Source organism: Tauraco erythrolophus, chromosome 7 (genome assembly GCF_009769465.1).
Source record: "Tauraco erythrolophus isolate bTauEry1 chromosome 7, bTauEry1.pri, whole genome shotgun sequence".
Taxonomy (NCBI): Eukaryota; Metazoa; Chordata; class Aves; order Musophagiformes; family Musophagidae; genus Tauraco; species Tauraco erythrolophus.
This window is the reverse complement of record NC_141471.1, coordinates 41,280,804-41,293,875: the sequence shown is the minus strand read 5'-3', so window position 1 is coordinate 41,293,875 and position 13,072 is coordinate 41,280,804. Positions and strand designations below refer to the sequence as shown.

Genomic DNA, 13,072 nt, shown 5'->3' with positions numbered 1-13,072 from the left:
ACCTCGACAGGCTGGAGAGGTGGGCCCGTACCAACCTCATGAAGTTTAACCAGGCCAAATGCAAGGTCCTACATCTGGGTCATGGCAATCCCAGGCATAAATACAGACTGGGTGGTGATTGGATCGAGAGCAGCCTTGAGGAGAAGGACTTGGGAGTACTGGTGGACGAGAAGCTCAATATGAGCCGGCAATGTGCTCTTGCGGCCCAGAAGGCCAACCGCGTCCTGGGCTGCATCAAGAGGAGCGTGGCCAGCAGGTCGAGGGAGGTGATTCTCCCCCTCTACTCTGCCCTTGTGAGACCTCACTTGGAGTACTGCGTCCAGTTCTGGAGTCCCCAACATAAGAAGGACATGGACCAGTTGGAGAGGGTCCAGAGGAGGGCCACGAAGATGATAAGAGGGCTGGAGCACCTTTCCTATGAGGACAGGCTGATAGAGTTGGGGCTGTTCAGCCTGGAGAAGAGGAGGCTCCGGGGTGACCTTATAGCGGTCTTCCAGTACCTCAAGGGGGCCTACAGGAAAGATGGGGAGAGGCTGTTCAGGAGGGCCAGTTATGATAGGACAAGGGGTAATGGTTTTAAAATAGAGGGAGGTAGGTTCAGGTTGGATATTAGGAAAAAATTTTTTACTATGAGAGTGGTAGAACACTGGAACAGGTTGCCCAGAGAGGTGGTGGATGCTCCATCCCTGGAGACGTTCAAGGCCAGGTTGGACAAGGCCCTGAGCAACCTGATCTAGTTGGAGATATCCCTGTTCCTTGCAGGGGGGTTGGACTAGATGACCTTTGAAGGTCCCTTCCAGCCCTAACCATTCTATGATTCTATGATTCTGTCACCAGTATGTTATCCTAGGTGACTAATAGCTGTGAATTGCCATGAGCTCTGCAATCTTCTGTTAAGTCCTTATCTCACACTATTCCTACTTTTTGAATAAATTATTGCAGTCTGTGGAGTTAGGACAAATGTTCAATAACTGGCTGGTCGTGGTTAGCTTTGAATACTTTTTTTTGCAAATGAATATTTTCTTGGATACAAATTTCTCACATAAGCTTTTATATTTAGTATTAAAAGTTTACTTTTTATGTATTTCTTTAAAACCTGGATGTTAATCTCACTGCATTCATTAGAATGTTTTCATTTTTTGTTTCATTAGAAAGTTTTTAATATTTGATTGTTTCACTATAAATAGAGGATCTATTGCATTTCATGTTAAAAAGATGTCACAGAAACAAAAACTAACCTCTCAGTCATGTGCTCTAAATCAAGAATAAATGATAAACGTAGATGGTATAGTTTGTCACTTCTATATTCCTACCTCCCTCTTCCCAACCCAAAATAGGAGAAGAAAATAGAGTCCCAGACTGTTCTGAACATACCACTTTCATAATAAATCTGGTGCCAATAAGAATTAAAAAAAAAAAAATAAGGAAGAAACTGTCAGTAAGGTCAAAAGAAGACAAAAGGAGGAACTGTTAGACTATAGACCTGGCACTGACTGTACCTTGCACTGGGAGATTGCAGTTTTGGAAAAGCTTGCAGATTACTGGAGACAACAGAGTGGAGAAAACATTTTAACATTCCTGCAGTTTGATTACAGTCATGTACAGATTTACATAATGCTAATAGAATTACAATGAATGCTAACAGCTTTCAAAGCAATAGAAGTTATATGCTTAACTTCATGTAACTCTAAGATTTCACACAGACCTAGAAATATTTGCAGGACTGGCCCTGTGGATTGACATCCAATTAGACACTGCAACTGGAAGCTGTAGATACTGTGGAAGAGTTGCTTTTAAGTTTGTATTGTTAGCTTTTTCTTTAAATGAAACTTCATACTACTTTTTAATGTAAATATGTGTATCCAACTTCAGAGAAAGTTTTCTTGAAAAGAGGAAGACAATGAAGTTCATCTTGAAAAATATTCTCCCAGAGACTTTTATTACTTGCCAATTGCTTATTTCCAAGCCTGTCTAATGTTGCCCAGCTGTTTTGCCAGCACTTAGAGGCCAAATCAGTGGGAAGAGTGTTAACAAGAAGGGACTCACTGAGGAGAGCAACCTATCTGTGGAGAATTTTTAAGAAAGTCCAGCTTTATGTGGCTTTCAGAATAAACCCTACAAAGAAGGCAGCAGAGACAGACATAATCTGTTTTCTTATTTTAAAGTCTGGTTTGTTTGTTTATTGTTTGTTTTGTTTTGTTTTTCTTCTCAGAAACATTTTTTTCTAAATAATGAATATTTTGGGCTTTAGGTGGCAACTCGATCAGTAGATTAACCTCTAGTCAATTCTCCCACAAGGAAAAAAAGTGCAGACTGAGCACACATCTATCTCCTAGACATATTCAGAGTTAAAACTTTGGGGAAGGCAGCAGACGAACAGTAACTGTGAAAGCGATTTGCATGATTTCACCTCAGGGCAAGAAGCCATGTCCTGGCATGTGAAGATATCTGCAGAAGTCTACATATATAACCTTGTTAGGTAAGAGAGCCATGATAATTTTCTTCCCCTGAGATGCAATTTGTGTTTTCTATATATGCATAACACAGACAAGCTGAGCATGCAGCTTTTTGTAGTTCTTGACAAGTTTGTTACTCAAGAAGTTCTGCGTAGGTTAGAAACTGAGACAACATGGACACTCAAGAAGTGAATAAAATTATTTCAATTTTTGAAGTACCGTGATGTAAAACCAAACCCAGTTTTACTGAAGGAATAGACATAGTGTGATTATCAATGGAGCCTGTCTCTGAACACTCACTATATACGCAGTATCATACTGTATATATGGTTTATCTGTATATACCGTATGTAAATATTTGTTACTGCAATCATGTTACTATTTATCACAACATTGAAAAAGTGATCTATGTGTCTTAGGTAGGGACTGCATTTTCAGCAGAGCTCTAGTTACACTTATGTAGGCAGGTTCTCTAGCTCCGGATTTGCAGAGTGAAGGTACGGATGATTAAAAAGAAAAATATCTTGCTATATTTGTTTTTATATCAGTAAAATCTTATACTGCATTTGTATATAAATAATTTTTGTTTTTCATTTTTATATACTTTTGTATCTGAGCAGAGAGATGAGTCTAGATGATCTTCGGAGGTGTCTTCTAACCTCAGCTATTCTACTATTTTATGATGTTTAAAAAAGTTGCATTTAAAATGTTATCAGCTCTATAAAATTGAGAACGCATACTTGTATTCATGTAGCATGCCTTCTTGATACACAAGTTGCACTGATTATAAATAGTTTGCTCAAAGACTACATTATATTTGATTTCACACATTTAAGCATGTATCCCGAGGTTATGACTCTGCAAGTGATGTAGGAACCTTGCCATATAAGCCAGTCTGACATGCTCATTGCATCTCAAGGTAGTCTGTGCCTTCAGAACTAATGTTCTCATAGAAGAAATTGTGTTATTATCATTTCCTTCCTAAATCAGTCTTACCATACACAGAATAATAAATGGATAGGTTACTGTAAGAATGCTTCTAAATTTAAGGTCGCTATCTGGTTGTTGCTGTATTAATGCAGAATAAAAGCAATTATGGAAAAAAAAATCCACCCTCTAAATTAATATCATTTTAAGGTTAATATATATTAGGATGAGTTTTATTTTCCTTTTTTTCCGATGTAGAGAAAAAGATATAATATTGTAAAAGTTACATTATCATGTTTCCTAAGGCATAGTGAAGCATATTGGAAAAAGTTACCATCTAGCATCCCTATGTAATTAAAATAGAAATACAGTTAGATTCTAAAGCAATACTCTCTGAAAGCCAGGAGCTTTGCATGGCTAAAATTCTGACACAATGTTTTGTACCCTCCTCATACCACAGTCTAAAAACATCAATAAGCTGCTTTACTAGCCTGGATTTTTTTTTTTTTTTTCAACATGTAACCCTCTGGTTAAGCTTTATAATCTGATGCAGAACACAATAATCCCAGGAAGTGAAATGAATGGGAATGGAGAGTGTTCAAAATGATTCAAAAGCTAAAATTAGAAGTAAAATTTTGTCACTTGTTTAAAGGTTTTAATTCTAGTTACAATAATTGTTTGTATTTGTCAAGAAAGTGCTAAGGTTCAACTGTGAAAATCCTGATTACATACATGCATTGAATAAACTTGTTATAAATAGTGTATAACTAATAATCATAATTCCCGTCTCTTAACCCATTAACAAAAGAGTGATCCCAAGGGTAAGAATTTTCAGACAAGTCACATATATGTAATGTATTCTCAGACAAAGCTAAATGGGTTATTTTCCTCTCCTCCTCTCTGACCTCTTCAACATATCATGGGATTCACCCTTACAGCCAGTTGTCTATATTTTTTTAAGCATAAAATGGAAGAGACTTGTAAAAACACAAGAATTAATGAAAAAAGTAATCAATGGAAAAGATTATATAATTGCATCAATAAATTGTGGGATGAATCTTCTAACTGGAATATGACCCCAAATCAGAAAAATAAACTCTTAGAGAGACAAGAACAGACAGTATAGGTGACTGTGTGTTGTTATTTTCAAAAGTATTAGAATGACTGAAGGCTACAGAAATGAAACAGGAGCATACCAGCAAAAAAATTATTCAGGTGAAGATACTAGGAAAGAAATGGAAAAGGCCACCAAGCCTGCAAGAGAAAAGGCATGCTAGTCTGTCCTGTTTGAATTACATGTTTCCTTATTGCATTATTTCTCAGCAGTGTATCGTATCGAAGGATATATTAGAAACACAATAGTGAGATGATTGTCTTGAGGAGTACTGGGTGAACTGATGGCTCGGAGGCTCCGTGCATCATGTTCACTGATGACTGTGAGTAAACAAGCTTTATGAGTTATCAGACAACCAAAAGGAGTGAAACCCGACTCGCGCTATAGCTCCAGGTCAGACCCACTCCCTTGCTGAGTGAAGCAGGTAATTGCCAGGTTGAGGGATTTGAGGAAGAACTGACTGTAACAGTGCACAGGGAGGAGGATATTGCAGCAGACTCATTCATCTGAAACTAGCATCCACCTTAAATAGCCAAAGATCCACCAAAAGATGCTTACTGTCATGAATACTAGTAGGAAGCCTGTGAAAGATCTTGTTGAGAGGTTCCTACACTGCTTCTCATTTATTTAAAATCAGAAATTAAGTGTAAAACAGGTGAAGGAACTGCTCTGTTTTTTGGGTTTTTTTTTTTGCCAGTAGTCATGCCCTTCTCCAGCTGCACAATCTCATTACTTGCTCCATAGAAATACAGAAGTTGAGCCGTGTCAGTGATGTCATATGAGTGCTGTCTTGCTCAGCAATAGGGCAATTTATTTTAGAAAGATGGAGAGGAGGGGGGAGAGAGAGAGATTTTTCATTCATGCTTCTGGGACCATTTGGAATTTTTTTTCCCCTTCTTCCCTCTCTCTAAGTAGCTTATAAAACATGAAAGAGCACTGAGTGATATTTCACAGCAGCACTGATTGCATAGTAGTCCATGCACAGAAGCAGGTAAGATACCTACTCCAGTGAACACATCAGCAGCCATGTCTCAACGTTAAGTATATGGTCACAGTTTTAAAATTATTTTAGTTTTTGATAGTATGAAGAGAACCTTAATTCCTATACTATAACTGGCTGAACAGCTGAGAAGTTTGCAGACTCCGACTCATATCAAAAGAGGTGTAAAGGAGAAGCGGAAATATGGTGGCCGACAGGCAGAAAGCAGCAGATGCACAGCCATCAGTCACTTAGGATCTCTAATAGAACGATGGCAATTTATTCTACGTGGCTGCCAAGTGCACATGGACTAAAGAGAAAGACAACAAACAGGAATCAAAGTTGTTGTTTTGTTTTGTTTTTTTTTTCAGAATAATCATGCAGATAAACTATTAGACTTCTGTTGCTTTAGGTGATTTATTCACTTCTCTGTTCCACCTGTTGTAAGTAATGCTTGTATAGAAACACAAAAGTTACCATTGACTGGTCTCCTGTTTTGCAGGATTTATACCTACTGTGCCACAGAGAGTAAACACTGGCGAGTTATATCTGCAGTAATAGTACACGATCTTCTGCCAGATGAGCTACTGACAACACGGATGCTTAACTGCTTGTAAGTTGGCTTAAAAATGATAAGGTTTCCTCAAAGTTATCCAGCCCTACTTTAAATGTCTAATTTTCTAAGGTAAGCCACTTCTTTCTACATAGCTGCTGAGTAATGTGGTAAAATCTTCCTTATTAGAAAGGTTGGGATTATTTTAGAAATCTTCTATGGAAATTATTTGTTATGAAAAATATTTTGCAACCTGTGATTGTCCTGCAGTGTACAGGATGAGCTATGATCTAAGCTGAGGTGGAGGAATTATGACTAAGTGTAGCAGTGTAGTAAGTTGGTTTGCAAATTAATTTTCTCAATGAATAGGTTTTTCTGCAAACACATAGGTAACACTCAAGAAATAGGATTTTTTTTGACTCTGAAAGTCAAACACATCAATAAGCAATTATGTGACTGAAGTTCCTATCAAGTTTTCTTATCTTACAACACTTGCCAAAATTAAAAGCAACTATTTTGTAAAAAAAAGCTTATTTTTTTCCTTAATATTAATAGAATTGCAAATAAGATAACTTAGATTTTTTCTTTAAAGAAAAATAGATTTTATTATGTGAACAATAAAGACACATTAAAAAAATCAGAAATGTTATGCTGTTTCCATTGCTGATTCATAATAGATTATCAAATATGTAACAGAAAATTCCTTCTGAGTTATTACTGTATTGGAAAGCAGCATTCATAAATTCAACAGACCTATTTTAGAACATCTAGAAAAAGCATGATTAAAGAGGCAAGAACGAATGTATGTCAAATACATAATCAACTAGCTGAAAAACAGACAGTGGCTAGGCAGACTTTCAGCTGAATTTTGTGCTTCCATTCAAAATATTGTTTGCTATCCTTTTTTCTGGCTACAGGAGCTATAACACCAGTTGGCATAAAGAAATATAAACGAAAATTGGAATAAACCAATTAAAACGAAATAAGGTAGAATTACATGTATGCTGTTAAAATACTTGTTTAATGCTTATGTGGAATGAAACAGAAACCTCAATATATTTTAGATTAGAGTTTGTAGATATTTTTCTTCCCAACTGTGCCCCCTGTTGTATGCTTCAGGGCTTAGGAGCTGTTTTCACCTTTAAGAACAATTGGTTTGGCCAGTTCCCAGTAGAAACCCAGGAGCATCCCTTGTAATTTGTTTGGTATTGCTAATAGCAACCTGAGCTTTATTATATTAAAACCCCCCACAACTCAATCATTAAAATTTAATAAATTCTAAACACTAGCCTCTCCAAAGGACAAGAATTAAGCCCCGTTTTGTCAGACAATGCCTTTCTGGGGGGAAAAATATTCTCTGTTTTTATTGCATCTTAGCTGTCTTTTAAAATTTATTTGTCTATTTATTTATTTTATTATCAAGGAGCCTGGCTAAGCTGCAGTAGACACTCAATGTTCCAAACTGAAGGAATAACCTAGCACTCCTCTCATGCAATCTTTGTCATTATGTTTCATTTACCGTGCAAAAGCCGCCCTTTCCCCTGCTTCAGAGACTGAGTATTTTCATTTTAAAGAGAGTAGCTTCTCCTCCTTTCGTGAGAGGGGGAGGGCAAGCTCTTGTAAGAGGCAGAACACTACTTTTAAGGCTACAACAGGAAAAGTAATAATGAGTCCTATCTGCAAAGACAGATTTTTGAATCTTCTGGAATATCATCTTTTCTTTTTTGAAAATGACACATATGCATAGTGTTTTAGTGAGTCAAAATTGTGCCCGCATGGGTCTTATCTTCCTTTGGGACTTCATTACAGCTTGAGAGATGGCACAGGCGTCAAGGAGGCCTCCTTGTTCTTTGTATCAGTCTGGGTATAACGAGCCTTTGTTTTTTTATTGATGAATAATGATGTCTACACTGTAGACACTTCTACATAGACACAAGAAATAATCAGAAACAATAAACTGTTACCAAGCCCACAAAGATATTGTGCAAATATTTACCTATTCCGAGTTTCTGATAGGATTATTCAGAGTTATGAACATCTGCTACTTCTCTCTAAATATGTAAAATAGCACGTTTTCCAGGGATGGTGGATAGCAAAATAATTTCCAGTTTCATTCATATAATTATATTATATGTTGTAAGAACCTTCTCACAAGTGCTTATCTTTATCAAACCAAGTATCTGATTCTCTCACTGCCTGCTATATATGCAATCTGTAATATACAATGCAAAATTATATGGGTGGGGTGAGGGGGTGTCAAAATCTGTGTCACTTAGCAAATTATTTCATGACTATGTCATCATAGTCACAGACCTAGAAAAATTGGTTGAAACACCCAAATGACTGAATTCATATGATTCTATGAATTGTTTTAATGTCACAACATCAGCTACCAAACAGATTAGCTTTTCCTAACTGTCCTAAAATCATGTACATTTATAAAATAGTTACGAGTTTCTCGAGTAAAATTCAGCAAAGAAAGTAAAGGACAGAATACATATAATCATCATAAAGACTTTTTTCTAATTCGCATCTTGCTGTGATGAGAATATATAACAGGTTGGCATAATAGCACTGCTAGTGTGATTGCACACACATTAACGGTTATAATCTTAAATCACTTAATGATTGCTGGGTTTAGAGCTATCATGAGGAACCACTGAAACTTTTATCTCCCTGTTTTTGTGTCTTTTTCTCTATATGTTACTCATTAGAGGCTGAAATAGTTAGATGATTGCCAGCTCCTGTAGTTAAAATCTCCTGAGCTTTTCTTCCAAGATTGCTTAAACAATGCTTTCAATCTTTTACAACCAGACAGCTACAGTTTTTACTTACTAGTGGGAAATCTGGTTACAGCTCTCTTCTTGTTTTACTGAAAAGTGACATAGCTAAGGAAGTCCTGGAGCCTTTTCCACCGCTAAGCCTTACTTGGATTTTAATGCAGATGGAGTACATCATTATATAGACAGACTTGCAAATGAACCAAGAAAACAAATTTAAAGTTTTCCTACAGATTTCAGTGTAGTTAGGGTAGTTACACTATCTAGTGCCAAGTATCCAACTTTGACCCTCCAGAACTGGGAAACTCCCAATGACTTCTGGCCCTTTTGGTTCGCTTAGTTTTAATTCAGTTCAAATATATTAAGTTGGTTCAAACACCTTAAGGAAGGGGATAATGGATCACCAGGACTGCATCTTTCTGCTGGCTTAAAGTGTTAGGAAATCTACAACCTAAGGTATTTTTGGTGGACTGCAGCTGAAAATGCATTAGCGTTTTGGGCCAGGACTGAAAGCACTTGACAAGTCATAGTGGGGAAATTCATGCTATTTCACTCTGCATTTCATCTGACTCTAAATACTGTTACTGATCTATTTTCAAAAGCATTAAATTCACATCTAGTTGCAAATTTGCAGTCATTTAAAATATCCAAGGAAAAAGACAGAAACTGATTTATTCAAATGAATCAATTTGCTATTTAACTATGGAAAAGCTTTCCAACCCCAAAATTTCCACAAAGCTGCAGAAGTTATAGACACATGCAAAAGTAAAATCTCCCTTAGGGAGAGAGTGTGCAAGATACAGTGTCAAAGCTGCAAGACTCCCCCATAGCACCATTACCAAAAAATAATGCTATATGAGAAAAAAAGTCATATTGTACTTCTGAAAACCTTTTTCTTACTATTCTGTGAGAGTAGACCATCAGATAATTAATTTCTGCATGCAAGTTATATTCATGAACACCTGGTATTTTTTAGGTGAAGCAGAGCAAACAAGTGGTTGACCAGGCACACTTACTACTGCCATAGGCATCTTTCCTCATTTGGTGAGCCTTCTTTTTGTGGTGGTACAATTTTTGGCCACCTTATTCCTGCTCTTCATCCTTATTGATAAGTAAAATGGTTGGATCAGAAATGAGATGCACATGACTGAGGTTAGTTCTGCTGCAAGAGAAATACTTCTGGGAGGGCATAGTTAACCTGAGAATGGAGGAGAAAGTGACACAACGATAAATTGCCTTGGATTCTCCATAGATGCTTATGACACTGAATGCTACTTAATGTCAGGATCTTTTTTCTTTTTTTCCATTTTAAGAGAATGGGTTATTCCATGAAAATACAGTGTGTATTCACAAATTCTGTAAATATATTTCTTTTTAAAGCAGAAAAGGTCCTTTGCTATGTCCTGCACTGCTTTAAATCCCATCTTTCACAGCAAGTATGAGAAGGTTCTTTTCCTGTCTGTGCATTCACCTTTGAGAGGGTGTAGGCTTGCCCTCAGCAGAGAGTCTGTACATCACCTAGATGACTCTAATTGGGAAGAGTTGTCCCTAATTTTATGAATCTGGAGATGGATGCAACTAATATGTTGATCCCCAGATTTTTCATCATACAGAAAAACAAGAAGCAATACATTGTGGAGGTTTATCGAGGTCCATGACAAAACTAGAGAGGAGAATGCAATCAGCTTCAAACCCTATCTTTACATGGAGTTATACTCCTTTTCAGATTAAGCATTCCTCCCCAAGGAAAATGTGTTGGTTATACAAACTAATCTTTAAGCTCTCAGAACAGATGTGTACTCTCTCAGCTGCTCTCTTCAGCAGCAGGAAGTCTAGAGACGTTTCAAGAGATAAACAAACAAGATGTTCCCATTATTTTCTTCTCTACAAGTTTGCATTTAGGTGTTTCCACCTTTCTACTGCAATTGTTTAAAGAGCATTGCTGTGGAAATACTTACGTCAAACTACACCTAGTAAGAAGTTTACATAGAAAAAACAACCTATATATTCCATTCATTGAGTGTTTCAGCTGAAAGAGGACTTTGGCCCACTGTTCTTGCGTGCATTAGAACAGTTCTATCAGCCTAAATGTTCCTCAGGCCAGCAATGCGCTCCATGGGTGACTGCTGCAGTGCAGAACTCACCGTGACTGTCTACACAGAAACACGTGCGAGGGGGGCATGCAGGGAAGGGGTAGTGCTGGAGTGGCATGCACACAGGGTATCCGTTGACACTTTTCTTCACAAACCAGCCAAGCAACAGCCCACTCTTCATAACAGTGAGTGTCTGCCTATACTACATGGATAACAGCCACACAGAGTGTGGAGTTTTTAAGCCGTGTAGCTCTTTGTGGTGTCTGTCCAAACAGATAACCTTTTTTGCTCTTTACGCTTCCTTGGCATTACATTCGTCCCCTGCCTTGATAGTATCCTTGTCCCCAGTCATGTGCTCTCAACGTTAGTTCTCTCTGTTGTAAGGAGAAGCACAATACAAACAGAAATACCTGAACTGAAAGTTTGGCTGTCACTATGTTCGTATGCTCACATGGTTAAGTCAGAAAAGGAGAACTGTCATAAAAACTTTTCACTATGAAAATCTGAATATAAATACTTGCCATATAACATCAGTGAAAGCACTTTGGTAAGTCTATACTGAAATCTTTCAGCTGTGCTTTATCTGGAATTTCTCGTTATTTCACATTAAATTGCTCATGTAAATGGAAAAACACATTTTAGTTGCAATGTGACGAGAGACAACCATTTCTCGTTTTGAATGTGTGTAATGACATCCTTAAGTAAGAATGATAATCAGTGATCTATGAAATCAATGTTCATTATGCTGCCACATGAGCTTATAGAAAATGTATAGTTAAATACCTTTATTTGGACACATGCTTTACATAAATATGCATTATTTTTAAACATAAGTAAAAATGACAAAATATTAAAGAATGGTGTCTCATAGATGATGTTTTCTATGGAAAAATTAGAAGCAGAGATCATGTTCGCTGTTTATGATCTGATCAATTGATAAACGATTCATATAGGTAATGACTGAATTATCAAACAAATTGAATGACTGGTCCTTTTAATGTGATCTTTGTATTATTTCTTTACTGTGACAAAATTATGCGAACTGGCTAAATAAAGTACGAGAAACATCTTAAAGGTAACAATAGCTGCAGAGACATTTGAAGATACTTACATCACTTTCATGGCCTTCTCTTAGATTGTACGTGAGATCGTGCTGGATGTCTTCAACAAACTTGTGAGCGTACTCTGGGTAAAGGTCAAGAACTTCAAAGAGACCTTTGAGGATAATGCATTGGAGGTCACAGTACGTTAGAGCTTTAACATCTGCATTTGTTTTAATAACTTGATCCCTAATGGATAGGTTTGCTCCAATTAAATCTCCTTTACCTAAAAGAAAACATGATATTAATAATTTTCAAAGCATGAATACTTTACTTCTTTTTTGAATCGTAAATCTGTTTAATATAATTGCTAAATCTTAAATCCCATTGTTACTACCGCATTGTTTAATTAATAATATTCCAAAGGATCTTTGTCTAAAAGCTGTCTTTTTTTTTATAGGTGCGATCTTATATGCAATTAATTGGAGGTACAAAGACTAATTTCCAGAAGAATAACTACCTGATTTAGGAGAGCGATCAAGTAAATATGTATAAAGTTCGGATTTATACTGGTAATTAATAGCAGGTGCAATTTTAGATTTCAAAAAGTGAACATTATGTTTCTAGCTTTTTTTTGTTAGAATAGACAGGTGTTAAGAGAACATTTTAACAATGACACAATTAAGTACAGATCATCAGTTCAAATGACCCATTTACTTAGAGTTTGGATTGCAAAACATTTGCAATGTATGATAGCTATGGCTGCATAGCTATACTTCATGATGTATCTTAGTTGTACAGGCTATTAACAGATGTATAGCTTCATGGCATGCCTGTCAAGAAAACCGAGTGAATTCTTAAGCCATTATATTTTCATTTATGGGCAAGACTGCCCTAGAATAATGGATGTATTAAAACCCACAACTGACCAGATATTGAAGAGCACAAAAATTTTTTAATGAAAAGCTTCCATAAACATCTGATCTGAGGTATAAAGTCCAAAGACCAATCATTAAACTAGAGGTCTTCTATAAAGTGAATGCAGATTGTCTTTGTTAAAGCCTTGGATAGTGTGATGAAGCAAATTCTTGGCAAGTTTATGGGCAATAATGTATTGGGGGGAGTGGCTG

General features: G+C 36.7%; 1 protein-coding gene across 2 annotated transcripts in view; it reads right to left on the bottom strand.

Moving 5' to 3' along the window:
* KCNH8 (potassium voltage-gated channel subfamily H member 8) overlaps positions 1–13,072 on the bottom strand; it is a 200,447-nt gene that overhangs the window by 24,987 nt on the left and 162,388 nt on the right. For both annotated transcript variants that reach the window (XM_086614330.1, XM_086614332.1), the window contains one exon: positions 12,014–12,228. In XM_086614330.1, the coding sequence (XP_086470456.1) occupies positions 12,014–12,228 (215 nt within the window). The remainder of the gene's footprint in view (positions 1–12,013; positions 12,229–13,072) is intronic.